The 26029-nt window shown below is 42.9% G+C and overlaps 1 protein-coding gene across 4 annotated transcripts in view; it reads right to left on the minus strand.

Moving 5' to 3' along the window:
• Abl2 (ABL proto-oncogene 2, non-receptor tyrosine kinase) overlaps window positions 1-24704 on the minus strand; it is a 98685-nt gene extending 73981 nt beyond the window's left edge. For all 4 annotated transcript variants that reach the window (XM_055624469.1, XM_055624466.1, XM_055624467.1 and 1 more), the window contains exon 1: window positions 24318-24704. In XM_055624469.1, the coding sequence (XP_055480444.1) occupies window positions 24318-24474 (157 nt within the window). In that variant the 5' untranslated portion in view covers window positions 24475-24704. The remainder of the gene's footprint in view (window positions 1-24317) is intronic.
• Window positions 24705-26029: the final 1325 nt, after the last annotated feature.

Raw genomic sequence — 26029 nt, forward strand, 5'->3', positions numbered from 1 at the left:
TATTATTATTATTATTATTATTATTATTATTATTATTATTATTATTAACATCATTTAAAAATATGTAGAGAAATTAAAACCTCTGTGTAGTGACAGTTGGGGGTCTGGTGGTCTAAACAAGCAGTGTCCTTCATAGGCTCACATATGTGAACCTGGTCCCAGCTGGTAGTGCTCTTTGGGGAGGTAGCACAGCCTTGCTGGAGAAAGTCATGGCCCTGGGGTGGTCCCTGAAGCATTCACAGCCTCACCATACTTAGTCTTCTGTTTCCTTCAGCTGGTGGCTAAGGATGTGGCCTCCCAGCTCCTGCCACCTACTGCCAGGCCTGCTTGCCATGATGGAGTCTCATCCCCTTGGAACTGGAAGCCAAAATAAACTCTTCCTTCCAGAAGTCATTTTTAGTCATAGTGTTTAATCACAGCAACAGAACAGTAACCAAAACAGTATGTCAGTTTCCTTTCTACCATGATAAGCAGTCTAACTCAAAGCAATTTGGGGAGGAAAAGCTCTATTCCTGCTTACAGTTTAGTTACTCTTCTGTTGCTGTGGTAAACACCATGACCAGGCAACTTAGAGATGGGAAGATTTACTTGGGCTTATAGTTTCAGAGGAATAAGAGACCATCATGGCAGGGAACCGAGGCAGCAGCCATGATATCAAGAGAACTCGCATCCTGAACCACAAGCACAAAGACAGAACTGGAAGGAGGCATTCTTTAAACTCTCAAAGCCCTCCAGTGACACACGTCCTCCAACAAGGCTGCACCAGCTAAGCTTCGCCAACCACCACCACCACCTGGGGACCAAAGGTTCAAAGACCTGAATCTATGGTGCACATTCTCCTTCACACCACTAGGCAGGGGGAACGTAAAATGGTGTAATCACTACAGAGACCAGTACAGTGGTTCTTCAAATACAGGATTACCATATGATCTAACAATTTCATATCTGGATATAAGCCTAACAAACTGAAAAGTACTTATGAGTCCTCTGTAGCTGGGTACAGTGATACATACCTATAAGCCCAGCACTTAGGAGACACAGACAAGAGGCTAGAAGCTCAAAGTCATTCTCAGCTCCATAGTGAGTTCAAGCATACCTGGGCTAGAAGAGACCCCATCTCAGGGGAAAGAGACAAAAAGAGGTATCTGTACACTCATACACATAAGAGCATTATTAACATGAAAATTCAAAAGGTAAAGGCAGCTAAAGTGGTCCATAGACAGAGGGCTGGACAGAGTGTGATACCAACTTACAATGAAATATTAATGAAATCTAAGACCCCTGCAGATGTTCAGCGTGAGCTGTTCAGCGGGTAAAGGTGACCTACCATCAAGCCTAACAACCCAAGTTCAACCCCTGGGACCTACAGAACCAACTTCTACAGGTTGTCTTCTTACCTTCATGTATGGGCTATGCCATGAGTGGGCACATACATACAGAATAAGTAAAATGTAGTTTAAAAAAAAAAAACAATACAGAAAAGACACCTGGAATAGTCAAATTCATAGAGACAGAAAAATAATGGTTGCTAGGGGCTTGAGAGATGGGGAAATGAGAAGTTAATGTTTAATAGATTCAAGTTTGGGTCTGGGAAGATAAAAAGGTCTGGAGAAACTGGATAGTGGTGACACACACCTTTAATCCCAGCACTTGGGAGGAAGAGGAAGGCGGGTCTCTGTGAGTTCCAGGCCAGCCTGCTCTACAGAGAGAGTTCCAGGACAGCCAAGGCTACACAGAGAAACCCTGTCTCGAAAAACAGAGCAAAACAGAGTTCTGGAGAGAAATGGTAGTAATTGTCATACAATCAAAATACACTCAATGTCATTGATCTGTACACTTAAAACTTGTTAAATATACATTTTATGTGATCTGTGCAATATTTTCACCACAACAAAGACCAAAGACAGAAGACAGAACTGGAAGGAGGCATTCTTTAAACTCTCAAAGCCCTCCAGTGACACACGTTAAAGGAGTCAAAGAGAACGTGAAGAAATGATAAATAGTAACTGAAATGAGAGATTCAATAGATTAAATTGTAGATCAGACCAGCAAAAACGTGCTTTGAAGAAATAAGATTGCACATGAGTACAAAAAACAAAAACAAAAAAGAAGCCCTACAGATGTTAAGTGACACAAGGACAAAAGAGAAAGTCCAAAATGTGCCAAGATAACATGCAAGAAGGAGAGAATAGAAAAATGAGAAGGCAATATTTGAGGACATAATTGCTCAGACTTTTCCCAAACCACTGTAGTTTCAGGAAGCACAAAGGATAGCAGGACAAATAATGAAAACTTCCAGTAAAAATGCAAGACACCAAAGATTTACAACGCCATCAAATGGAAATGACAGTTGTCTCCAACAAGTCAATTTCATAGACCTAACTTCTCAATACCAACAACAAGACCCAGGAGATAGTAAGACATTCAGCTAAGGGAAAACTGAATGTACTTCAAGGCTAGTCAACTATGTCCACTCCGCTTTTGAGGGTCTGTCTCCAGTGGTGGTGTATGCCTGTAATCCCAGCACTCTATGGAGAGCATGGAGAGAACATCACTGGAGCTTGGGAACTCAAAAGCAACTGGAGCAATATGGCAAGCTGCCTTAACACATTCACACAGGGGCTGAAGAGAGCTTAAGCCCTGCAGCACATCTGACTTCAGTTCCCAGCACCTGTAACTCCAGCACAAGGGATCCAATGCCCTCTTCTGGTTTCTGCGGCACCTACATACACAGTATCCATACAGAACCTCACCCCCCACACACCCCTCTCATAGTATGGCACTAAACTCTTCTCTTTCTGTGCTGCAGACCAAACCCAGGATGTTAAGCATGCATAAAGTTTCCACTGAACTCAGTGCCTTCTTCATTTCAGTGCTCTGAGTCACTGGGGCTAAGTTCTCCATCTACAGTTTTGTGTTTCTATGGATTACAGAACCTTAGAAAGACACCAAGAGACTCAGAACCTATAAAGCAGGTATGCTAGCTCACTCCTGTAACCCTAATACTCAGGAATCAGATGTATGAGGTTTGTTTGAGTCTGAGACTAAATAAAGTCCAGCTTCTGGTTTTTGTTTGTTTGGAGACAGGGTCTTGCTGTATAGCTTTGGCTGTCCTGAATTCTCTATGTAGACCAGGCTTGCCTCAGAGATCCACCTGCCTCTGGCTATCAAGCCCTAATGAAGCTCTAATGAAGCATGGCTATGGAGGATCCCATCTCAAAAAGAAAAAGGCAAATATTGACCCTTAAAAGGGAATACCATATCCAAATCAAAAGGAGTTTTGGTTTTTGCTTTGTTTTTGTCCCTGTGGACACTGAACTTTTAGCTTTACTTACTCCACCCACTATGATATTTGGGGACAAGAAGAAACAAGTAGCAACTATCTGTTGGGTGCTTCCATATAGAAGCTTTATAGAATCATGGTATGTTCCAGTTATAAATGCATCTCTCCCACTGTTGTGCCGGAGTCCCCCACAGCACTGCCTGGTTTCACGACTCAGGAGGACATAAGAGAAGTCAGCAAATACCTGTAGCCACACTATGACTTTTTAGCATCAAGGTCTAACTAAGCAGGTGGAGGGCTACAAAGCATAATGAGAAGAGGCACTGGGCACACTGACAGTTTAGAACAAAGCAGGCACTCTTCCAAAAGTAGTTCTTCACCACGAAGGATGTAGCTCAGCAGTAAGGCACTTGATCAAATGCTGTCTCCACGGTAAGCTCTCTGCATTTCTCCGGGAAGATGCTAACACAAACGCCCTGCCTCCTATCGAAATTTCAGACTCCCAGAAGAAACAGAGGATGTCCAGGACCAACTACTCTGTACAGTTCAGCAGACTGAGTCACTCTTTTCAGACCTGAGAAAGGAGGAAAACTTCCAAAAATCCAAGCTCCTACAAAGCAAATTCCAACCTTGCAAGCAGCTCTTTCAAAGGCTGTATGTCTTGAGTCTATTATGTGCTTTTTTTTTTTTTTTTTTTTTTTTTTTTTCAGTTAACTGAGGTGTTCCCTTTGGAAACGACATGGGGAGGTTGTTACGGTTTTAGTGATCCTTATTTTCTGTCCAAAATGTACCTAGAGATAGCACACTCAGTGGCAGGATGCTTGCTTAGTGTGCATGAGGTCGAGTTCAATCCCCACCATCACCACAAAACAAAAAGCCCAAAACAAAACTTATCACTACTTACTGCCATTTTAACTACATTTTTTTTACTGAGATTTTTCATAATTTATCTATTTATCTATAATGAATAATGAAGCAGGAAATCTTTAATAATTTAAGATGGTAAAAATTTATTCTTCACTCATTAGGAGAGACAACATTTGATACAATTTAGTAAATATCATCTACATCAAAGAAGTAAAGATAACTGATTGTACTTTTTAAAGAAAAACCGTGTGCCTTATTTCCAGATTTCCACTTCTTGCCAGCTGACATGTACATTTACAAATTAGGGACTAACTCTGTGGGAGTGCTATTCCTGTATAAATCACCACCTCAGAACTAGACAGAGAGCCCACGCTTCCTTCTTGAAAGAAATTAAATTCATGGCATTTTCAAGGAACAGAAATTAAACTCATGACATTTTCAAGGAATAGAATATTACCTTGCAGTCTTCCTCCACACTGCTTTCAATAGTTAACAATGCCTTACTTAGACTAAGTATGTTCTGTTCAAAGGGACACAAAAGAAAACTTATATCACAAGGCTACTACTTCATTTAAATAAAAAAGATCTGAGGGGACTGTGGAAGATGATTTAGCTAAGAGCACTTGAGGGCCTGGGTTCAGTTCCCAGCACTTAGGTTGGGCGATTTACAATTGCTTGTAAATTCAGCTCCAATGACTCTGACACATTTTCTGGGCCTCTAAGGGTAGGCTCTCTCTCTCTCTCTCTCTCTTTCTAATACACACTCACTCACACACACAATTAAAAATAAATAAATCAATATAAAAGAGGGGAAAGAGCTATGCTATCAGATCTGGGTATGAAGCTCACAATCCCAGCACCTGGGAAAGTGAGGCAGGAGGATCTACACAAGTTCCAGGCCAACATGAGTTACAGTTAGCTCCAGGCCAGCCTAAACTACAGAATAAGATAAGAGAGTTAGGGACAAAGGCAGACAGACAGGCCAGACATGATGGCATCTACCTATAATGCCAGCACTTGGGAGATAAAGGCAGGAGGACCATCAGGACTTCAAGGTCATCTTTGATTATATAGCAAATTCAAGATCAAAGCCAGCCTGGGTCACCTGAGACCCTGTCTCAATAACAACAATAACAGGAGGCAACTAGGCTTTGGTTATTATATCAGTCAAGCAACTCTGAACCCCAGTGCATCAGTCTCCGAACTGAACCCTGAAGTGATGATGAAATGCTCACTATTTCGCCTCTATAATCACTTCTGATGCTGTGCTGTTCCTCAATAAACTGCTCTGCAGGACAGAGGACACAGAAGCCTTCAAGAAAAATGTGACCTAAGGGGACAGAAATAATAAACAAAAGCATAAACATTAGTGTGAGAAATATAAGCTGGGGGTGGGGCTCTAAGAGGAGGTCAAGAGGAACATGGTAGCTCAAGCCTGAAACCACAACAGTTCTGAGCCTGAAACAGGAGAACAAGTTCAAGTACAAGGCCAGCCTGAATACAGTGTAAGACTGTCACAAAACAGGTCAACAAACATTTTCTCCTTCACTTAAGATCTCTAGCTTAAAAGGTTCAGAAAAAGAAAACACTTATCCAAAAATTAAACTTAGTCTTTGTTATGCCTTGGTTGCCAATATAAATGAGGACCAACAGAGCTTTAATGGCTATTCTCCAAGGAAGAGAGAGGGCACAGGGGTTTGTTTTCAGTTTTGTTTGCATTCTTGCTCTGATGCAATGAAATGTACCTTATTAACAGTGAGGAAATTTTTTTCAATCCTTATCATACAAGTGAAGAGAAAGGATAACAAATGCCTATGGGGTTTTTCCCTCGTTTGGAGACAAAGCAAGATCATTCTTGCCCCATACACCTACAGAGCTGAGGACCCAACCCAAGGCCTAGCAAGTGTTCTACCACTGAACTAAACCCCTAAGCCCAAAATATCTCCATTTTATTCTTTTAAAAAAAAAAATCCAAGAAAAATTTTTCATTCTTATGTTGATACTATCTATCTCTTTAAAATTCAGTAATTAAAAATAAATGCAAAGGACCAGACAGTGGTGGCTCATGCCTTTAATTCCAGCACCTGGGAGGCCCAAGCAGGCAGATCTCTTGAGTTCAAGGCTAGCCGGCTCTATAAAGATGAGCTCCAGGATAGCTAGGGCTACACAAAGAAACCCCGTCTCCATGAATGAACGAATGCGTGAGTGAGTGAATGCCAGCGAAATGGCTCAGTGCTTACATGATGAGTTAGATCTGCAAGACTCACACTGTGGAAGGTGAGAACTTGCTCCCAAGTTGTCCTGATCTGCATGTACCTGCCTGGACACACACACACCCATCCACATCTGCACAGTAAACTATGGTCATGCCTACAACCCCAACACTCAGAAAACGGAAGCAGGAAGATCAAGAATTCAAAGTCATCCAATCAGCCACACATAAGTTTAAATCAGAAGAGACCCTGTCTCGAAATAAAAGGAGGAGGGGGAAGAGGAAGAGGAGCAGCAGCAGCAGTAGTAGTACTGGGCTGTAGCTCAGTGGAAAACAAGATGGCATGTGAAGAGCCCTGTTTGATTCCCAACTCTGCCAATTTTTTAAAAAATGTATTACATTTACTTATTATATGTGCTCACACAAATCCACATACCTGCATACATACAAGTGCATATCATGACACACCTGTGGAGGTCAATGGACATATTGTGAGAGTTGGTCCTTTCCTTCCATAATGTAGGTGATAGGAACTGAATTCAAGTCATTAGACTTGATGGCACATTACCTTTACCAGCTGAGCTATCTCGTAAGCAGCGCCACTCCCACCTTACAGAAAAGTCCAATAAACTAAGTTGTTGGGGTGATCTTTTTGTGCACTGTGTAAAGACTGTCTCTGTATATTCAAATGCTGGTTTCTGTACCAGCAGAGAGCTGAGTACAGACAGGACTTCGGTATTGCTAAGTATCATCTGTCTCAATCTTTTATAAACGCAGGCATCCCTCACCTTCTGACTGATTTAATAAAGAGCTGAATGGCCAATAGTAAAGGCAGGAGAGATAGGCAGGACTTCCGAGCAGAGATAGAACTCTGGGAAAGAATCGGGGGTTGGGGAGTAATCAGGTACAGAAAAGAGTTGTCAGACAGTCATGGAGGAAGAAACAGGTGCTGGGACTAAGACACTGAGAGCTAACGAACCACGAGGCAGAATGAAGGTTAGTATAAATGGGATAATTTAAGATAAGAGCTAGCTGGGGAACAAGCCTAAGCTAAGGCCAACCTTTAATAATTAATAAAAGGACTCCATGTCTTTACTGGGAGCTGGCAGTCCAAGACTGTCCTGGAGATAACAGGCACCTAAACACTTCTACTAAATACTCCAGAAAAGACCCTATATTGAAAACCAGTTAATATGCACTCCCCTCACCCCCTCCCACCCCTGGTCAGTACAGACTGCTCTCTCACAGGTCCTCAGGTCCTCTTTCAATAACTTTCTTAGATAATTTTTCACATTTTTATTTGTTTTGTTTATTGACACAAGGTTATACTGTGTAGGCTAGGCTAGCCAAGATCTCATTATCTGCAGTCTAGGCTGGCCTTGAACTTGAACCAATCCTTCTTCTACCTCTGCCTCCTGCATGCTGGAAATACAGGCATGCACCAGAATGCATCAGTAAACCAGAATGCACTGCAAACCAAGGGGAAGAAAAGCTACATTTCTATCTTTGTTTTTAGCCTTTACTATCAGAAAGACTGATACTGCACCAGGCAACAGTAGCACACACCTTTAATCCTGAGGCAGAGGCAGCCAGATCTCTGAGTTCGAGGGCAGCCTGGTCTACAAAGTAAGTTCCATGACTGCCAGGGCTTCATAGAGAAACAACAACAAAGGAACAAAAGAAACTTATCTTCAAAAAAAAAAAAAAAAAAAAAGACTGGACAACATAGTGGGTTAAAGTCTGACACTATGATCCTGCTCTGGCCACACCACTAAATTCTATGTTGCTTCATTTAATATAAACAGAAGATGAGAAAATTATTCTGTGCTTGTTTTAGGCTCCTTAAATCCTAGCTGAGAAGCTGCTGCTAGCTGAAAGCTTCTGGAGAAGGGAGAGTCCATTTTCTTTAAGAGTAGTTGCACACCTCCACACATACCCTATATGGCTACCACATGCCAATGGATGGGCCCTACCATCATGAGTATGGGGGCAGCACAACTCGAATCCATGTCCAAAAACAAAAAACAAAAGTTCGGAACAGGTAGGACTGAGGTAATCTGGGAGGAGTTGGGGATAAATATGATTAAAATACTGTTTACATGTATGGGATTCTCAAAAGATGAACTAAAAAATAATTCTAAAAGGATACACATCTTTTTAAAGCTACCTATGGTATCGAACACCTGTGTTCCTAGCTACTGGGAAGGCTGAAGCAGAAGGACCACTGGAGCTCAGGAGTTAGAGGTCACCATGAGCAACACAGCAAGACCACACCTCAAAAAGAAACAAACAAAAAACAACAAAATGTAAATCTGGCTACAGTAGCATATATCTATAGTTTCTGCTACTTGAGATGCTAAGGCAGGAAGAACATTTGAGGCCAGGAGTTCAAGGACAGCCTGGACATAATAACATTTTGCCTTTAATATAAATAAATCAATAAAGTTAAATTAATCTTAGTAGCAAATATCCACCTAGCATGAATGAAGCCCTAGATTAGATCCTAGCACCAAAATAATAATAAATTACCTTAAAATGTTAAAAGTAAAATACCCTTTGCAGGCTACAGATACAGTTCAGTAGTGAGAGTTCACCTGGTGTGTGCAAGGACTGGTAAGAGCGCCAGCAGGGAGAGGTCCTCCTACACTACCTGCTCACTGCAAAAACCCAACAAACTCTAACACAGTACAGTACAGAATTAAAAACCATTACTTTCACTATTCCACTCTCATCACCCACTCAGGAACCTAAAAAAACAGCTGATAACATGGGCTTCATTTGTAGTTGTCTGGACCAAGAGGGATCCCCCTGAATCCAATTAGCAACTGAGCAGTATTCAGAGCTTCCAGAGTTCAGATGAGTGGCTACTATACAGAAGAATGTGTTTTCTCCCTAAGGGCAGGGGGTTATTGTGTTACATGCAAGTAAAGGGTGACCCAAGAATTTTGCAACCAACACAGCAGGCTTTTTAGCTTCGCACTAATTATTTTCAGCTGCCTTCTCAGGAACAAAACAAAACTGCACCTTCTTCATCCCCTTGACATTATTATCATTTTAGTCTCTATGAATTAAAATGTTTCATCATGACACTTTCACATGTACATACAGTGTACTTCAATCATGTGTACACATGCAAACGTGCACACCCATCTTGACATTAAAGCCAGATGACTTTGTTTTTGCCAATGAAATCAAAGAGGAAGTGATGGACAGTCCTTTGTGGTTTCAAAGTTTCTACTAATTTCTCACTCTGCATCTAAAATGGCAAGCCCAGCTTTCTAGAATCACCATTAAAGACTATCAGCTTGGATGTCTAGATGGCAGAGAAAAAAAAATGAGCATAGTTCAGCCCCACCCAGTGCCTTCTCAGCATCTCACAGTGGACAAGTAATGTGAGTGATGAACTTCTGGCAGGTTAATCTACTACTGAGATAGGAGAGGGAGATTATGAACTCAGAACCTCGTCTATTCTTATTGGGCCATTTGCTTATAATGTTAAAGTAAAAAAGTAGGAAAAGACAGTAATATTTTCAAAACCAAGAGCAAGGAGGACTGCTGGCTGCGCTGAAGCGGCATTAACAGTGTTAGCATACACAGCACCAGCTGCAGTACTACCCAAGCATTTTCCATAAAGTAACGCATACGAACCGCAAGACAACCCCATGGTATTCAATACTATAGGTATGTGGTAGCACATCAGGGACACTGACAAGGAGAAGTAGCTAAGAAATGCTGGAGATGAAGAGTCAGGAGCAGGCAATTTAGCTCTCCTGGATCCTGACCATCATGCTATACTGCATATTACAAAAGCATGGTAACTAAAACAGTGCGATCCTGGGGCATAATTAAGCAAGCAAATCAACATAACAAGAACAGAAATAGACTCAGAATCACACAGAATGTTGTACAGGTTGTGCATGATAACTCTGAAATACTCCACAACAAATGCTCCTAAATCTGAAATTACCCAAATTCCCACATTCCTCTTTTTAAAAAACGAAATTTCAGATTTTAGAATTTTAGATTAAGGATACTCAACCTGCAGAATCTATGCAAAGTCTAAAAGCTCCCAAATCCAAAATACTTCTGTCTAGCACCATGCATGTTGGATAAGGATAGTTCACTGTATTCACAACATTACAGATAAAGAGTTTTCAATGGTGAGTGTATTGAAATACCTATACCCTCTCTGTCAGGAACTCCAATTCCATTCACCTAATCCAGAGCTGTAATAACAGGTGTCTAAAGTGACACATTTCACATTTTCACTGTAGCACTGTACACAACCTAATTATAAAATTCACACATATAATAAAATGACATCCTGTAATTTAAAAAAAAAAAAAAAAGGCCTGAGAGATGGTTCAGTTGGTAAAGGCAGATCGGTGGGTCTCACTACCTAGCCAGCCTAGCCTAAGAGGCAAGCCTCAAGTCTCTGTGAGACTGTCTCCTGAAGACCACCACTCAAGGCTGACCTCAGAGCTCCACACGTGAGGGGAGCCAACCATGGTGATCCACACAACTGAGAAACTAAGGTAGGAGGATCATCATGAGTTTGAGGCCAGACTGGGATACATTGAGAGATCTGTCTCAAACAACAAAAACCCAGAGAGATGGCTCAGCAGGTAAAGGTGCTTGCTGCCCCAAGTCTGGCAACCTGAGTCATAGTTGGCTTTAGGTGTTAACACATCTTAACTGCAGGACTGTCTTCATGGGACTGGCCTGTGGGCTTGTCTATGAGGCATTTTCTTGATTAGTAATTGATGCAAGAGGCTCCAGCTCACTGTGAGTGATGTCATCCCTAGGCAGGTGAGTCTGTACTGCCTAAGAAGGGAGCTGAATGTGAAACTGGAACCAGTGAACAGCATTTACCCATGGTTTCTGTTCCAGTTTTTGCCTCAAGTTCTTGTCCTGGCTTCCCCTGATGATGGACAATAACCTGTAAGGCAAACATCCTTTCCCTCCCCAAGTTGTTTTCAGTTAGTGTTTCACCACAACAGAAGGAAAACTAGGGCACCACATAAAGGTAGAAGGACACACATGTCACGCACACACTAACAATATACTGCAAAATTCTATATTTGCTGCTATGGAAGAATCAACCAATACCAATTAAGGGTGGTGGGTAGGGGACAAGTCAAAAAAACAGGATATGTTCTTCCACTGGTCTAAAGCTGGGAGAGAAGAGGGTACAACACAAGTGAGATGGCTCAGGAGAAAGACACTTGTCACCAAGCCTGATGACCTATGCTTGATCTCCAGAATCCACTCAAAAGGAGAGACTCTACTCCCTCAGTCTATCCATACTCTGACCTGCACACATTCACCATGGCACACACATGCCCACATATTTACATATATTTACTTACACAACAAGTAACTAAATATAAAAGTTTTACAAATAGATAATAATAAAGAGGGAGGCAGTGGCTGCATATGTACATATATAGATATGCATGTATGTGTGTATAAATATAATCTACATCTGGACATGCAAGAAACTGATGCTTCCTGCTGCCACATTCACACAGCTGGGAAAAGCATGCAGGGAGTGCCACACCTCCTGAATTCAGATGGCTGAAATCGCTGACCCTTCAATAGATAAATTATTTACAGCTTAAAAGAAACACCAAGCAAGCCATTCAGCAGGAGGGATAAATGCCAAAAGAATATTTTAAGAGTTATGATAAAGAAGAGCCAAGCAGTCATTATACACTACAGACAAGCCAAAACTGAGGAAGCCAGCTGGAGGAAAAGTTCACCAGCCAGATGCACAGAGCAAAGACGACGCAGCCCACAGTGGGAAAGGCAAGCACGCAGCCTTGATCTTTCAGGACACGACAGCGCCAGGGTTTCCACCCAGCCCCACTGCAGTGACTCCTGCTCACCACGGGCCATAATCTCCAGCACACCACTTAAAACATTTCCTCCCAACACCTCCGTACTTAGCTCCACTAGCTCTCCATTTTTTTTTTCTAGCCTAGCTACACAAGGGAAGTATTTTTAGGATCATTTAAAAATATGCTTTGCCCCTTTTGGGAGCAAGTGAGGTGGGAGGCAGGGTCTCCTGTAACCAAGGACGGCCATGAATTCACTATATGCCAAAGGAAAACCTTAAACCCTGAACACACTGTCTACCTTCCAAGTGCTAGTACCCAGTTTTTTGTAAAAGAGGAAAACTGATTTCCCTAAGTGAAGTGTTGAACAAACACATCCAACCCGAAAGTTGGTTTGTAATAACACAAAATAAAGCTATATATAATGCTTAGGAATAAATCCAGAAGCATGGTGATCCAGCCAAGGCACAAAATATACCTAAATATGATACCTCATATTACTATCTCAAAATCATCTTAGCCTTAACATTTTTCAGACTATTTTTAAAAATGCATTTGAAGCTATCTAAAACAAGTAAACAAAAATAGTAACAGAAAAACTTGGCAACCAGGACTGTAAGTAATTCAGGTGAGTACTTGCCTGGTATGTGAGAGGCCCTAGATTCAATCCCCACCTCTATACCCACACAAATAAAATAAGTGCAATTTTTCAAAAGTTCTAAGTACTAACAGTTATGGCCTTCTGAGTACTTACTATGCACCATGCACTCACTCTGGGAATTTTACACATAACAATAATTTAATTCTCACAACAACTTTATCAGGTAGATATTCCCCAACAAAATACACAAAGACAGAAAAATACCTTGCCTACAAACATATGCCTTCTAAGGTCTTTTAAGGTTCTAAATTTGTTCATACCTAAGTCAAGCTACCAAAATCATTAATTTAATTGAGGATCTAAAACTCACACAGTCTAACACCAAGTCTGTGCTATTAACATCATGCATTACAAATAGTTATAGCCAGCAGTGGTGGCACATGCCTTTAATACTAGCACCTGGGAAGCAAACACAGGCAGATCTCTGAGTTTGAGACTAGCCACACGGCTATAATTGCAAGGATTCACTAACAAAACCCCAAATCCTCAAGAACATAAGTACAAACTGGACATAGTGGTGCAGGCCCCCAAGCCCAACACTTGGGAGGAAGAGGCAAGGGGGTTGGGAGTTCAAGGCCAGCCTTGGGTATACAGTGAGGCCAGAAGATACCCTGTTTCAAAGAAGCAAAGGGGCCAGGGAGATCACTTAGTCAATGAAGTACTTGCCAAGCAAGCATGAAGACCTGAATTCTGACTCCAGCATCCATGGAAAATGTCAGACCAAGCAGCACATACCTGGGGAACACTGGGGAGGCAGAAACAGAAGGATCCCTGGGATTTGCTGTCCAGCAAAGTTGCTGTCTAGCCAACTCTATGAGCTCAAGGTTTAGTGAGAGACACTGTCTCAAAAAATAATATGGAGGAGTTGGGGGCTTAGCCTAGTAGTAGAACACTTGCCTAGCAAGCACACATATGTATGCACATATGTATGTGTGCGCACACACAAAACTAGACAAAAGCATGCAAAAGCAAACAACAATGAAAATAATTTTAAGATAAAAAAATGTTTAAAGTTAGAAAAATTCTTTTGTTAAGTGTGTCAGTATCAGCTCTTCCTTCACTGGGGACTGAACGTGGGGCTTCACACATACTAAGCAAGAGCTCTACCTTCATCCCAGACAGGTCTCAGTACCTGTGCTGCCTGGAAACTCACTCTGCAGTCCAGACAGGTCTTAAACTTTGGTTTCTTCTGCCTAAGCCTCCAGAGCAGAGGGATTACAGGTATGTACCACTTATTTTTATCTCAAAACTGTTTAAAAGAAACATATTCCCTGATAGCAATTATCTACACTTGTTTTATTAATGGTTATCTTAAGTCTACAAACAAGGAAAAGGTACAACACAATTTCTACAAACTAGTATCAAATGAACTAATCTATTGTATTTGTTAACCTTTAATAAATGATATGCTACGTTTTCCCCTTCTGCATTATCATAAAGGCTTTTTAGAACATAAGAGAAAACTGGGTACATACACTATCTCCTAAGACAGCAGAGAACTGAAGAATACACCAAATGTTAAGTCAGGCTGCTGGGGGCTGGGAGTGCAGCTCAGCTGGCAGAGTACCTGCAGACGCTGAGAGCCCTGCTTCTACACAGCCACACAGCCAGGAGGGTGTGGCTACACACACTGGGGGAGGGTTGGGGGAGGGCTGGGGGAGCGGGAGGGGGAGGGCCACCAGTTCAAGGTCACTCTCAACTACATACAGAGTTCTAGGTTGGCCTGGGCTACCAGAGAGTCTGTCAAAAGGGTGGGAGGTGGGGAGAGAAGCCAATGGCAGGAAACAATCTCTCTAAGTAAAACATCCTTGTGTGTAAAACCTGAGGATGTACAACTCCCAGAGTTTCTCTTACTGGTCTGCCTTTTGTTACAATGATGTCAGCCAAGAACAAAGCAAGAGTGAGGAAGAGTGTACTTCCTTCCTCCACATCCAGAAACAGGCTACGGGGGCAGCAGCAACTGTTTCAACTCTCCAAGCACCAGTTTGCCTGTCTATAAACTAATGTTACTAAAATCACCCTTTTTAAGGTTTCTTCCAGTGCTAGCTAGATCTTTATACCTCTAAGAACCAAAATCATAAGTAACTTTTTAAAAACAACCAATAACTCTTCACATATATAGTACTTGCTCTCAGAAAAAAGAAAAGCAAACCAGAAGGAAATTTGGAGAAATCCAGAGATTCAAAGAAATGACCCAAATAACATTAGCCAAAGACTGTAAGTAATGAGAAAGTACATTAGAGCTGGTGAGATGCCTGAGGAGGTAAAGGTGCTTGCTGTCAAGTCTCCTAACCTGGTTCAATACCTGGAATGAAAGAACAGTTGTCCTCTGACCTCCACACATGTATCGTGACCATACACTGCCCCCAAAAGAGATAAATCAATGTAATAAAAATAATAAATGTCAGCTGACTTCCGGTTTCCCAAACCACATTAAAAAGGTGTAGTGGCACACACCCTTAGTCTCATAATTCAGGAGGCAAAGGCAGGCGAATCTCAAATTCCAGGCCAGCCTGGTCTATAGAAGAAGTTCCAGGACAGCTACCCCGGGCTACAAAGAGAAACCTATCCTTAAACCACAATGAATACAGATACCTTATATGGAAAAAAAAAAAAAAAAGCTTAAAAAAACAATACCTAGAAACATTTCAGATGTCACAATTGGAAGCAGATGCTACAGACAATTATTTGGGAGAGAAAAGAAGGCTACATCCTATATAGTACACATTCAGCCCCCATTACAATGTATCATTTAGCTCAAAATATTTTAGAACAGCTATTATGATCATGGTGACAGTCTTGGAAACGTAGAGCTGAGACAAGAAATGAACATTATATGAACTGTCCTACTCATCAGAGCAGAAGGTTTAAAAAGCGTAACAGAAGCCAAAACAAGAAACAGAATAAATACCAGCTGAGTTTTTAGCAGTCTTCCACTTTCTGTTTCTGGACAGGCCTTGCTGCATTCCTGTCCTTCAGCTCTCTACACCACCAGTGAGCTTTCTATGGATTGTATAAGCTGACTTCTTATACCTAGAGAGTCCTCCAACACACTCCACCCACAGAAGCTGCTGAAGCAGATAGAAGCACCAATTCTGCAGAGTCCGGAAGAGCTGAGTGCAAGCAAGTCAGCAAAGAATGTGATCAAATTTGCTAGCTGAAAAACCTTTGTGAAGACATCAATGTGAATATAAAGACACAAGAAGACAAATACTATGGAAAGTTGAGAAATAATTAAAATATCCCAAACTTGAAAGACAACAAACTCCAAAAGTGATAGTGTAAAGATTTCTCTTCAGACATGCCTTTCGTATATCTACCATACCAAACCCTTACACTTAAGACAAAGATTTTTAAAGGATAAAAATAAAAACATGGGGCAAAAACATAACTCAGTAGTAGGGCCCTTGCCCAGCATGCATGAGGCATTTCATTTCCAGAATCAAAAAAAGTCTACACTGCCAAAAAGGAACAGAAATAAGTAGGGTGTGTTGGCTCATGCCTAGAATCCCAGGACAGAGGCAGGAGGATTATTCAAAGTTCACCACCAGCCTGGGCTACACAGTGAGACACTATCTCAGAAAAAAAAACAAAGCAACCAACAAACAAAAGCAAACAACACTAAACTAGGTAAGCGCATGACCTAGTGGGTGGCCTTAGACTTGAGACAGAAACAACCACCTTGCTCAGAGCTGAATACACCTTGACTACCACAGTCCATCACGAAGATGACGTTTTTGGGTTTTTTTAACACTTAATAATTTCAAGAAAACAGCTTGAAATAATTAGGTCAAAGAACTTACAATAGCATTAGAATTTTTATAAATAACAGGGTTAATTATAGAGAATAAAAAATTAATGAAACAAAATGATAAAGATAGAATTTCATGAAGTTTTACTTGAAGACTTAAAAAGCAAGCACGGCTGTTCACTCTGGAGGCCAAGGTAGGAAGGCTGGCAAGAGTTCAAGGCCACCCTGGTCCACATAATGAGTTCCAGGCCATCTAGGGCTACAGTGTGAGACTGTCTCAAAAAAAAAAAAAAAAAAAACCAAGTAAATAAGGTAAAATACAGTTCAGCTGAAAAATCGGGCAATTAAGGGGGAGCATATGAAGAGAATAAAGGCAGATTTGAAGTACTTTTTTAAAACCCGCCAACAACGATTTCAAAGCACCTGCACTGACTATAAATTATGTACTAGAATATGACAGATATCATGTATCACTATTGTTAAGTTTCAAATCTAGGACAAATGGCTGAGGTGCCCATTTAACATATCAAAGCAGACCTGGCCTCTAGGCTCTCCAAGCATCCCTCAAGCCCCTACCTGTTACAAGGTATGGACCTCTGCCCTGAACTCTCCATCCTGGGGGCTGGGCTTCCCTTCCTCCTGGTGCTCTTCCCTACATAATCCAGACATTTCGATTCCCTGCCGTTTCTGTACCTTTCTCCTTGCTGCTGCCCCTGGTCCTCATCTCTCCCCTCTCTTTTCCCCAACCCCTCTCCCCACATGGCCCAGGACAGGGTCATATCCACTCTGGACTCTCCCAAACGTCTCGGCCTCTGGCTATGTTCTCCCACATACCTACAATAAACTTTCTCCTCTGCCATACCTAGAATCGGTTATCTCCTCATTATTATTTCTTTTTTTCCATTCAACTATCTGTACAATGAAGATATACATGCAGGAAAATGTCAGGGTAAAAAGCATTGATTTGTATACTAGTCAAAACATTAAATTTTTTAAAAAGGGGGTTGGGGGAGAGGGATGGTTGACGACTGTGTGCCCACATATCTGGGCTGGAGTTAAAAGCAACAGTTGCTCTTCCAGAGGACTCAGTTCAATTATCAGCACCCAAATGGTGGCTCACACCTGTCTGCCACTTCAGTACCCCCTTTTGGCCACTGTGGGCACTGCACACATGTAGGCACAGACATGCAGGCAAAATACCCACACACATAATACTAATTAAATCTTTTAAAAATGTTTAAATTAACCTTAAACTTTTTTTTTTAGTCAGGGTCTCTCTACAGCCCTGGCTGTCCCAGAATTCACTATGTAGACCAGGCTGGCCTCTGGCCCACTAATGCTGCGATTAAAGGCCTGTGCCACCATGGCCAGCTACTTACTGACTACTATGTAAGCTCCTCTGTGGTACAGTTCTTCTCTACACTTAGGTATCTTTGTAAATTAAATGCCATCTTTAAATCAATCAAAGAGCTACTAAAACAAAAATTTTCAGGCATCAACCTTTTTATAAGAACAGATGGGTGATATAAACAATATATTGTTAGTTTTCAAAAATATTTTCTTCATAATTATCTGGAACCACAAAATACTAAAGTGGCAATCTTGGGTTTTAACTCAGTAGTGTTTTTCCAGTTTCTTATAATTAGCATAGAAAAAGAGTAGATTGTGAAATATATGTACACACTATCTAGTAAGCTACAGAGCAATCCTTTTGACCTTGACCACATCAACTGGAAGATTTCTGAACCAGTCCTCTCCTAGGACAGCAAAACAGGGAATACAAATGGCCTGCGCCTGCTGAGCTGTTTTGCTGATTAAAACCCCACACTGGCAGCGCTCACTGTGGAGAAGCCAGAGCCGCCACATACTCAGCACTTTTACAAGAGGCAAATGAATGGAGATGGAGTTATTATTAATGTAGTTATTATTTCTTCAAGGAATTCAGACTAAATCTGGGATACTATTATATTAAATGTGTATTCCTCCATGTGTTTATTTGACTGAACTTTGACTGGAAACAATGTTCTACTTTGTATGATGTTCTCAGAGTAGCATGCAACCCAAAAGGCAGTAATTACTAACAACAACAAAAAATGTTGCACAAAATATCACTTTCAAACACAAAAGTCTTTAACATTAAAAAAAGAGAGAGAGAGAAAGATGCTTGGTGGGGTGGGCTAGAGATGGTGAGGTGGTCAAGAGCAGATGCTTCTCCTGAAGAACACCCGAGTCTGGCTTCCACCAAACAGCCCATAGTACCTGTAGCTCCAACTTCAGGCGACCCAAAGCCTCTGTCCCCATAGACACCTGCACTACTGTGACATACCCAGACACATACACATAACTAAACATGATAAGAATAAATCTTTTCACTGGGTATGGTGGTGCATTCCCTTAATTCCAGCACTCAGAGACAGGGACAAAGGGATCTCTAAGCTGGAGGCCAAGGCCAGGGCAGCACCCTCTAACTTCTGAAATGAAAATGTTCATTAACAGCTATCTGAGCAGCAACAGTTTTGCGAAAGTATTTCTATCTAAATTATACCTAAAAATTCTCTTTAAGAGTCATCAACATGTATAATTAGTAAGTATAGTCTAGACTAACACAGAAAGAGAGAAAATGCTCTGGGCTGACACTCCGCAGCTAAAAGTTCTTGCAGCACAGGCCTGACATATTATCTGGAAGTAAAATGGTTCTTATAAATTGCATGGTGCAATAATAAACTAGAGAGAATACTCTGGGCAGCTAATATAAATTTTAATACAAGACCATTGCAGTACTTCAGTTACATACTCTAATGTTATAAGGTGATGCCCTCCTCCACAAATTTATGTTCACATTCAAGACAAAGATCCTTTCAGATGACCATCCATAATCTGGATATGTTCATGTCAAGGAAAAAAAACAGCTACCTACAGTTTTCTTATCTGTTCTTGTCTTCTTTTTCTGCCTGTGTGTGTTTTGCATGCATGTGTAGGAGGGCAAGTTCATCCACATAGGCCCATGTGGAGGCCGGAGATTGTCATGAGAATGTCTTTCTCAACCTTTCTGCACATTATTTGAGGATTCAAATGACTGGAGCCATTCCTAATATGCCCTCTCAGCCTCATGGGTGTGGATCCAGATGTGAGCTCTCAGCTGTCCCTTCCGTTCAGTAGTTCTAAACCATCTACCCAGAGGGCCTGGGCAGTAAGTATTTTACACTCTTTTCTACATTTATAACTTTCAATTCCCCTGCCTCCGCCACCTGAGTGCTGGATGGATGGATGGATGGATAGATGGGTGGATGGATGGATAGATAGATAGATAGATAGATAGATAGATAGATAGATAGATAGATACTGATTGATTATTGATTTCTGGCCTACAAGGAGAATTTCCTGCCAGCTTATGGTATTGAGACCCTATCTAAAAAAACAACAACAACAAAAGTTTAATTCTCCTAACAATTAGTGACTACTGTCAGACATGATAGAACCTACAATTGCAGCACTTCAGAGATGGAGGGACACTAGAAAGCTCAAAGCTAACCTACATGTTCTATGTGGTGGCGCACAACTGTAATCTCAGCATTTGGGAAGTGGCGGCAGGTGAAAAGGGAATTCAAGGCCATCCTTAGTTATCAAGTTCTAGGCCATCCTCAGCTACAGGAGACTCAGTCCTACCAGCCTGAGCTACACAGAGACTGTTTCAATAAACAAAAAACAGTTCGTGGACCTACAGCAGATCACAACGCCTTTCTGGACTATCACTTCACTTCGGGGGGTGGTTATTATAGCAGATCATGCTATCCTTCTGGAATATCACTTCGGTGTGGGGTGTCCACAACTTAGCCTGTAAAGACTTAAAAACACATTACAGACACAAAAGAGAAAATTCTGATGACTTAAAACAGTGAGTTTTAAAATTTTTCATTATTGAAAACCTCCTAATCTGTGGCTAATTTTTAATGTCATTTTCGGAAAGCAGGTAAGAAGGAAGTAACCCTGCCTTGAAGTTGATTAACTGTTAACAGGTATGCCAGATGTTAAAAGGTGAGTAAGCAACTAAGCCTGGTGAAGCACACTTATAACCTCTGTACTAGGCAGGCTAAGGCAGAAGACGCCAGCCTCGTATACACAGCAAGATTCTGTCTCAAAACAAAACGGACAAGCATACATTCAACCCTAGATTACTAGCACAAAGGATCAGCCCAACAATAAAGCTTCAAGGAAAAACTGACAAGTCATAACATCTCATTTTTCCATACCAAAAAATGGACTACTATTTCATTCATTCTAATTACATTTCTAACAATATTTCTGGCAAAGCAAATTATTATACCTGCTTACTGATGTTGTTAAGAGCAAAAAAATGTCAGTCTTAGCTAAAGAAAAAAAACTCATGGACTCTGATAAACTTTTCTAAAATACGTATAATAGCACACTTACGTTAAAACCTGTATGAAGAGCCACTGAGAAAATTCAGCAAGCAAAAGCACTTGCTGTGTAAGCCTGATGACATGAGTTCAATTCCAAGAACCCATGACAGAAGGGAGAGAACTGCCAAAAACTGTTCTCTGGCCTCCATGCACACCTGCATTCAAATGTACATGTGCACAAACTGCACATACAAAGCCACACACACAGTAATAAGTTTTAAATTTTAAATCTACACATAAACTCAAGAGTTTGTGTGTATATGTGTGTGTGTGTGAAGATGCTGGAAGAGGTCAGAAGGCACCAGATCCCTGGAGCTGGAGTTATATGCAGTCATTGAGCCGCCCAGAACGGTTTTAGTAACCGCACTATGCAAGAGAAGCAAGCCCTCAACTGCTCAGCCACCTCCCAGTCCCACACCAGACCTTTAGCGGATGTAGACGCTAAACATTCAATAAACTCAAGACGGGGGTGGGAGGGTTCCAGTTTTTGTTTTTTGTTTTGTTTTTGTTTGTTTGTTTTGTTTGAGACAACCCTTGCTACCCAGCCCTTGTTGGTCTGATACTCACTATGTAGCCCCAGGCTAACCGCAGCACTCCATCTGCCTCAGCTTCCCAGGCCTGGGACTGCAGGCATGCACCAGCCAAAGGATAGTGAGATACACTAGTTCCATGACCTAGATTATTTTTCACAATAATGCCAAATGTGTCCTTGCTTTGTAGACCAGGCTGGCCTCAAACTCAGTATCTAAGCCTCACGTGTTTGTTTGTCTATTTTTAGAACACTACAGGAGGTTAAAGGCAGGGCGTCTGGCACACTAAGCAAGTGCCTAGCCAGCTAGTAACACTTTTGTCTCCTTATGTACAAGCAAAAATATCTTCACATTACTAATCCCAGGCACCCCCAGGTGAGCCAGGTTATTCTTCATGATTACTACTGTTAAATGGAAATATTAACTAAATCCAAAAGTTCCTTCTTGTACATGTCTAGCTTGTATGCGGCCTTCAATTTAATCCCTGGGAACACCTACCCCCTCAAAATTAAAAAGGATTTTCTTTACCTTTATTTCTTCTAGTATTTATTAACTCTTTTCATACTAGTCTCCAGCTACCATATTCACATCCTATGCATCAGCTTATAACTTTCAACCTTGCTAATAACATTATTATCATCCCAGTTGCCCATCTTCTTTTTTCGTTTTTTGAGACAGGGTTTCTGTATGTAGCCTTGGCTCTCCTGGACTTGCTTTGTAGACAAGGCTGGCCTTGAATTCACAGTGATCCGCCTGCCTCTCTAGCTCTGAGTGCTGCACATTTTTCTTTAATAAGAAAAATAATATTGATGAAAGCAGGTAAGATCTGGCTTGAAAGCAGGCTGGCCCTGAACTCAAAGTGATGCAGCTGGCTCTACCTTCCAGGTGCTGATAATTAAAGTTGTGCACTCTCAGCCCACCCTGAATTCATAAAATATGCAAGGATGCTCCTAACGATTGCTCTTCCTGAGGACCTGGGTTCAGTTACCAGCACCCACTTGGCAGCTCACAACTGTCTAGAGACCGGATGCCCTCCTTCTTGCCTCTACAGCATCAGGTATACATATGGTGCACAGACATACGTGTAGCAAAACATCCACACACATAAAAATAAATTTTAGTTGGTTTTAAAAATTAAAAAAAGGAAAAGGGAAACAACTCCCATTTATTCAGAAGTCCAAATGCAAAACTCAACACAACTCATCGAACAGCTCCGCAATCTCTGGGATTACCTCTTTCCATGCTACCATCTATCAGCACTTCCTTTAAAACTCCCTATCCCGTGACTAGTCTACACTTCTTCCCTTTCCCCGAGCTATGTGGAGTGGGACGCTGTTTATCCTTTACTTTGCTTTTATACGTATCACGGTGAATTTCTAGAGTGCTACCTCTCCCCCAGTCTCTGCTAACCAGTCCTTCCTGTAGAAGTCATACCTACACCACCAGCCTCTCGGGGCTTAAGATAACTTCTGATTTCCCCCTTCTCTATTCTGCCCTCCTGTAGGACAGCACTCTCAAAAATGGTCAACGATACTACTGAAGGACAAGAGAATCCACTTGGCTTCAGGAGGAAAAAATAATACTCATTCATTCTTTTTCTTTCTTTCTTATTCCCCCCCACACACACACTGCTGTGGCTTGAACTCAGGCCTCAGTCACAATATGTGCACTCTGTCACCGGCTTACAGTGCTCTATGCTTAATTTTCCCACTGCACCTTTTCTTATACTCTATGTCTGTTTATTAATTACATTATTAGAACAGTAGTTCCTGTATATATAATTAGTAAAGACACACCAATTAATAAAGTATGTGCTCAAAATTTGCATTTGTCAAGAGTGTAGGTAGGCACTTGCCTCAAAGCCTGAGGATGAGTTCAATTATCTGGGACCCACATGGTGGAACGAGAGAAGTGATTTCCCCAAGTTATCTTTCGACCTCTGCATGCATGTGCGTGCGCGCGCGCGCGCGCACACACACACACACACACACAATAAATGTAATTTTAAATAGTTTTAAAACAGCTCTTCTGAAAAACATATGAGACCGAGTAAGCCCCAAGCTACGAGGAGCACCCACGCATACACGTACACACAAATGCGGCTCAAAGAAAAACTGATGTTTTACCCACATGGAAGCCCTAACCATGCCCACCCATCGACAGCCCCGCCAGCCATCTCAGAATCCTGTGTCTTCCTCGGATACGCAGAACAGAGTGGTGTGGCAAAGCCCTTCATTTTTAGTTTGGAGAAAATACACCGTTGAAAGTAAGGGGATACTAAAAAGGGCTCACATTCACCATTTCGACACTGCTCGCTGCCTGATTAATAAAACACATACCCAATATGCCACAGCCTCTTAAGACTCGGTACCTATTTCCCAATTCCTCGGGGCACGACTCGTTTATCCTCCCACCTCCTGAACCTGAGCACATACCTGCCTTCATCCTCCCCTCTCCAGGGACAGCATCCACTGCTCCCCAGTCGCTCCGTCCCGTCCCAGGACAGCAGACGGTCCAGCCCGGGTCCCCGAGACCCCCCGCTCGCTCTCTCCGCCGCCGCCCCCAGACGCTGCCAGCCAGGCTGGAGAGTCGAGCCGGGCGGGGGGAGGGGTGTGCCTCGCCTCCCGTGACTGGCCCAGATGGCAGCCGATTCCGCCCCCACTCGCGGGCACCCCTCCAGCCCTCGCCCCTCGCCCCGACCCCACCCCACCCCCGGCCCTCCCCCACGCCCTCCGCCGGCTCCGGACACACTCACCGTGCTGGGCGAAGACATTGAAGCCGGTGTCCGCGGTACGCCCCGCCGGGTCCCGCCTGCGGCCCGAGGGCCTGGCTGCGCTGCTGCCCCGGATCCCGCGCGGCTGCGGCTGCTGGAGCCCCGGAGCCTCCCCGACGCGGCCCACCTGCTGCCCCATCCCGCCGCTCGCGTACTCCCGCGCCCCCGCCGACCCCTGCTCACATTCCTCCTCTGCTCCGGCCTCGGAGCTCCGGGAGCCGCTCCGGCCTTGCCGACCCAAGCGCAGGCCCCCCGGGCCCGAGTCACGGGCGGCTCCGCACGCGGACTCCTCACAGCCACCGCCGCGCTGCCTCCCAGCGACTCACAGACTCTCCTTCTCCCTCCCCCTCCGGCGGCTCCGCGCCCCAGCCGCCGCCGCCATCTTTAAACCACCGAGCACACAGCGAGCGTGGGACAGAGCGTCTCCCGAGCCCCCCCTTCTCGCCCAGGCACCTCCGCTACTCGGAGGGCGGGGCTTCGAGTGGCCCCGCCCCGCGCCGCGCCCCGCTGGGTGGAGGCCGGGGCCCACCGGTCCACCGAAGCATTCGGGCACCTTCGAGGGCTTCGCCGCGATCGGCCTCCGGGTCCGAACCTGCCGCTTTCACCTACGTTCGGCTCCACACTCTACCTCCCTTGGGGGAGTGTGGGCGCCCAGCCTTTCCTGTTCCACCTCCACCTGTCAAGTCAGAGGAGGCTGAGAACCCATGTGCACAGCTCAGCAGCAAACAGCAGAGGCTCCAGAATCCCTGTGCTTCGCTGCCTTTCAGCTGAGGAGCCCTTCACACACACTTAGCGGCAGGCCTAGAAGTGAGGTTTGAAATGGTACAAAATGAACGGGGAGGTGGCAAAGTGTGGGGCTAGCTTCATTTTAATTTGGGGAATTATTTCTTGACGTTAAGTTGCATTTGCCTAGGTTGTGTCTTATGGCAAAGCAGTTGTAGCCCAATTCCTCATACTACCATAGATTTCTCCTGAACTCTTCCACCGTCCACCTAACCACATGTGTTTCTGTTTGCTTTTAAACCCCTGACAGTAAAGCTAATCTTCCCACAGATACGTTCCTCGCCGTGCATGAGGTCAGGCCCTCCTTTGTTGACAAAAAGAAATCACTTTGACCTTGTTTCTGAGTCAGAACTTACTCATCTTTAGCGTCTGTTGTCTAAATAGAGACACGGGCAGAAGAGAAGTGATTTTTATAGACTTACACCCTGTGTGCAGAAGAGAAGTGATTTTTATAGACTTACACTCTGTGTGCAATCGTCTGGCCATCCCACCCCACTATGTGCTCTTTCATCTTAATGTTGAGCCATTTGTTCTTTCTAATTCTCAAAGACTTGATGCTTCTTTCCGGCTATTCCTTTGACTCCCTTGTTAGTTTTGTTCTTAAAGGTATCAGTTACTGACATACCTCTTGAAATTTTGCTTTTGAATGAGGACTGAGCCGTTCCGTACAATGAGAAAAGCAACCACAAGGAAGAGACGAGTTGCCAAAATCCATGTAGTTTGCTCTCATGTGCCTTTTGTAGAACCGTGCAAGATGACAAATGCGTGTTGATGAGACTCAAACTCAGGCCTTGAGTTCCAGGCCAGTGCTCTAGCGCTGAGCCACATAACCAGCCCACAGCTGATTATGATAGACGAATTCATTGTTAGATGACTATATAACAATGTGGCTGGCCAAAGAGGGTTAATGT

This window comes from Psammomys obesus, unplaced genomic scaffold, assembly GCF_907164565.1.
Source record: "Psammomys obesus unplaced genomic scaffold, mPsaObe1.curated_primary_1811, whole genome shotgun sequence".
NCBI classification, from domain to species: domain Eukaryota; kingdom Metazoa; phylum Chordata; class Mammalia; order Rodentia; family Muridae; genus Psammomys; species Psammomys obesus.